General features: G+C 36.8%; 1 protein-coding gene across 1 annotated transcript; it reads right to left on the bottom strand.

Annotated features, from left to right (window-relative positions):
- Window positions 1-1,534: 1,534 nt before the first annotated feature.
- LOC125187308 (gibberellin receptor GID1B-like) lies at window positions 1,535-3,848 on the bottom strand. The gene is made up of 2 exons (XM_048083872.1): window positions 3,504-3,848; window positions 1,535-2,995 (listed from the first exon to the last, which is right to left on the bottom strand). The coding sequence occupies exons 1-2, from the start codon at window positions 3,525-3,527 to the stop codon at window positions 2,000-2,002; spliced, it is 1,020 nt and encodes a 339-aa protein (XP_047939829.1). The 5' UTR covers window positions 3,528-3,848; the 3' UTR covers window positions 1,535-1,999.
- Between the last annotated feature and the right edge of the window lie 352 nt (window positions 3,849-4,200).

Below are 4,200 nucleotides of genomic sequence, written 5' to 3'. Positions count from 1 at the left end.
AACAAGTTGAATTCAACCTGAGATTTTCTAACATATTACTCTTACTCAAGATTTTTTCGGAGGCAATAATCTATCTTACTCTAAATCTAGGAAAAAGATATCAACTTGAGATATTCTAAATCAAAACATTTTTTGATGTGATCCCTACCCTTAAGAAATATTAATCGGTATCATTATCGTGTTTGTTATTGATTTATCATCCAAATTATATAATACCGACTTCTTTTAAATTTAGTTAATTTTTTGTGCTTAAGATATTATATGTCCTCCAATTAATAGAGTAAAGAGTGTTAATAGTTTATGGAATGACTTTATATATTGTACTATAATAAATTTCAACTATCTAGGTTTTTTACAGCAAAACTTGATCAGAATATATATTGGTGACGATATCAACTCTGACATAGTCAAGACGCGATTATATAAAGTTACAATACTAGCAATTATTGTATGTTAACCATCGCTATTCAAGATGACATGGTATTAGATTGCGAAAACTCACACATATTGACAAGTCAAAGTAGCGTAGGACTAATACCATACACTAAATATTATTTGTATAGATTAAGAAATAAATAATCACATCTATCTTGTACTTGGTTTAATCAAACAAGAAGTACAGTATTTTTCTCACCTAGATTAATTTAGTGCTATACCATATTCCAGTGTCATCAATAACTCAAAATAGGAAGTGACTTCAGATCAGCACCAACAATCATGCGTTATAGATTATCCACATCTATCTATTGTGAATATCAATTACTCACTTTTACAAGGTATCAACGGAAAAATTCTTTTATAACAGTTTTTGTTTCATTATTAATTAATTTTCTACAAAGTGAGATGCTACCAAACAAAACTACAAATCAATGAAAATAACGCAATATTCATAAATTATAGTGCGACCACAAAGTATTAAATTTTAAACTTCCGAATTTTGGAAATCGGCACAAAAGAGAAAACACAAAGGTGGAGACATCTAAAATACGTGATAAAGAATCAAAAGGTAAAACCATAATCCAAGGGATGTGTTCGAATGACATAAGATTCACATATCCTTAACTAAATAATTAGAGGATCGATCCCTACTTCGGATATGGAATAACCTCAAATTCCTAGACACCTTTGAAATAAATACCCTTGATCTACCAACCCAAAAAAAAAGTGAAGTTAACTATTTTAATGCCACATTTTTTACATAATGACATTTACTTTATTGACATGAAAAGTCTTAAATGTGATACAACTGGCCTTTTAGCATTACTCTCGCCTGCAGAATATCCTTACTATTTTTATAACTACATTGTAAAAATGCAAAAATTAATAGTAGTAGAATAACATAAAAAAACCACTAATATTGGCCAATGGCACAATATATGATTTAGAAGAATTCGTTTTTTTCTTTTCTTTTGTGAGGTCGTCCAGTTTAAGAATCAGATATAAATGTTTCTCTTTTAAAGAAAAATGAAAATCGAATGCAAATTTTTTTTTTATCAAATTAGTACTAATATAAGAGAAAAGTTTACACTGTACATATAAACACAAAATTTCTATATATTTTTAGTATACAAGTGGAAAATACAGATGACAGTAGCATGGATTACCCCCAATCCATGTACTGAATTAGCTTTTAACCTGGCCGTAGTAAATAACTGAGGTGGCCGGCGGACGAGCTTAGCGCCTCCTCCATCCACCGGTCTGTCATTACAACCAGCCGTTCTGCCAAGGCCGTGAATAAGTGAGCTTCCTATGCGGAATGCCCTCTTCGACCAAGGAAACTAGATCAATAAGCGACATAGACCAGCACCAACGAGGCGCAGATCATCGCCACTACAAATCACAAGTTATCAGCAACTGGAAAAGGAGTAGTTTCTACACAAATCACACTACTATACACCATAAAACTAAGCCGGCATAAGACAAGAAACCCTGAGTAAGAGTCGAGCTTCTGCCATGTATGGCTATGCTGCCTGTGATGGGGAAAGTTACGTATAAACAGTTAGGATTGGATGAAGCTCTTGATCTCGTCCATTAACGATTCAAAATGCTCGTTGTTTGGCAAGAAGTAGAACCCAATTGTGGCCTTTTCGAGATAGAGGAGCTTGACATCATGACCATATTTCTTGAGCCCTTCAACATAACCTATTTGCCAATCTTGAAGAAGATCCAATCCAGCCACAACAACCAGACTCTTTGGAAAACTAAGCCCTTCAAGGGTTTGACTCCTAGGGCCGAACACATTGCAGGCCGGATGGTCCCTATCTTCGCCTTCTGGTAGGTAGGCTCTCCAATACCAATCTCTTTCTTGAATCCTCACAAAATATTTCCCATCCAACCGTTTCTCAGACTCGGTCCTCTCCTCCCCTCCGAACAAGGGATGGAGAAGAATGTTTCCTAATACCTCCACGCCCTCGCCCGCAGCTCCCAGTGCGACATGATGAGCGATATTGCCACCAGAACTATCTCCAGCTAGATATATATGAACTTTGAGATCCTTCTCCTTCCCACTTTGAAGCCATGCTCTTGAGTTAACCCACTTAAGAGCTGTCAATCCATCATCATAAGCACATGGATACCGGTGCTCAGGTGATCTCCGGTAGTTCACAGATACCACTGCAGCTTTGCAGGTTTTCACAAGGCGGCGGCAGAATGTGTCATAGATAGCACTGCTGGCCGAGGAATGGACGAAGCTCCCACCATGGAAGAATACGATTACAGGTACAACTTCAGAGGTGCTCAAGGGCTTCTCCACTTCGACAATCCCCAATTGAGGCTCGTTGTCATGGGCAGGGAGATAGATGCGGTTGACCAGGCCAGTACGACGATCCACAGTGTCGAATGAGTACGTCCCATCCACGGGGACAGCATTTGCAGTTACATTCCGGTCAAGATATTCGTTCAAATCGCGGTTGAACGTGCCATCAGGCCGCCGGAGCATGTTGTATGAAAGCTTGAAGGTGGATATAAGGATCCATGTATGCAGGGGAACAACTCTCTGCAAAAATAGCATCAATTTTTTTTAGAAATCTCCTCTTTCCATCACAAAGCTCAAGTCCAACTGATGCTACGGATTAATAATTGATCAAAAATACACAAACATTACCAAATCATTATCATCAACAGGTTCAACCATTCGACTATAAAAAGAAAAGTAACATTGATGTATAGCTATAAAAAGAAATGAAATGAAAAGTCGGAGAAACAACCTAAAATAGCCCAAACAGCACAATCATGATATTAGCCTAGCTAAGTCAGTAGTCAAAGCAAGAAAAAACAACAAAGACGAGAATCAAGTGTACAGAGAAAGGGGGAAAATCGTCAAGATTCAATTTTCCAACCTCAAATCTCACTTTAGCTCCGCAAAATCAACTGATCCACGAAAATTCATAAAACACGAAGAAAATCCAAAAATCCACAAATTGCAGAGTGCCCTAATTTCGAACGAGAAATGGAAAAACACGAAATTATGAATAAACTAAGCAAACTTATTTCGATTCACTGACATTTACTTCATCACTGCCCGCCATAATTCAACGCCGGAGGCTCAATTTTGGCAGTTGTACACGCAATGACTCCTCAGAAAAAATTATGTTTCTGCTTCAACCCCAAAATTCTTATAGCGGTGGCTGAAAAACACACACTTTCCTTTATTTTTTTTCGTTTCTTAACTTGTGCAACTGCTAGAAAAGATAATCGCGAATGTTGCAGTGGAAGTTCAGTTTAACTCAATGGTAAAGAAAGATCAAGAAGAGAGAGGATCCGATCCGTGTATAAAAAATAATGCAAAATGGGGAGTAGTATACTGAGAAGGGAGAGACAATGAAGTTGCGCGCGGAACTACCATAATAGATAAGAGAGAGATGGAGAAAAGAACGATGGAGGAGACGACAAATCGAGAATAGGGTTGGCGCAAAGTGAAACTGTTTAGGTAGGGCCCGCCAAAAATTGTTCTCATTTTTCAATTTGCATTTTTCACAGTCCAAAATTCGCACATTGGCCAATCAGTCCGCAAAATTTACAACCCAAAAAATTACTGCTATCATTTTCATAGATTTAACCGTTTATGGCATTTGATTACACAATTGCTTATAATAACCAGGAGTACGTGGATTATCAATTGCTAATTTATTATTTAATTATAGATTAATTTAAAATAATAGGATCTAAAAAAATTTATGGTCTATAAATTATCACGTGTAA

Source organism: Salvia hispanica, chromosome 5 (genome assembly GCF_023119035.1).
Source record: "Salvia hispanica cultivar TCC Black 2014 chromosome 5, UniMelb_Shisp_WGS_1.0, whole genome shotgun sequence".
NCBI lineage: Eukaryota > Viridiplantae > Streptophyta > Magnoliopsida > Lamiales > Lamiaceae > Salvia > Salvia hispanica.
Note: the sequence above shows the minus strand (reverse complement) of the source record. Positions and strands in the feature narration are given on the sequence as shown.

What these genes read in the sequence shown, in the direction of transcription:
- LOC125187308 (XM_048083872.1), bottom strand. Translation starts at nt 3,527, where the DNA reads ATGGCGGGCAGTGATGAAGTAAAT. An exon ending in CGGGCAGTGATGAAGTAAAT is followed by an intron (nt 2,996 to 3,503) that starts GTCAGTGAATCG and finishes CTATTTTTGCAG; the next exon opens with AGAGTTGTTCCCCTGCATAC.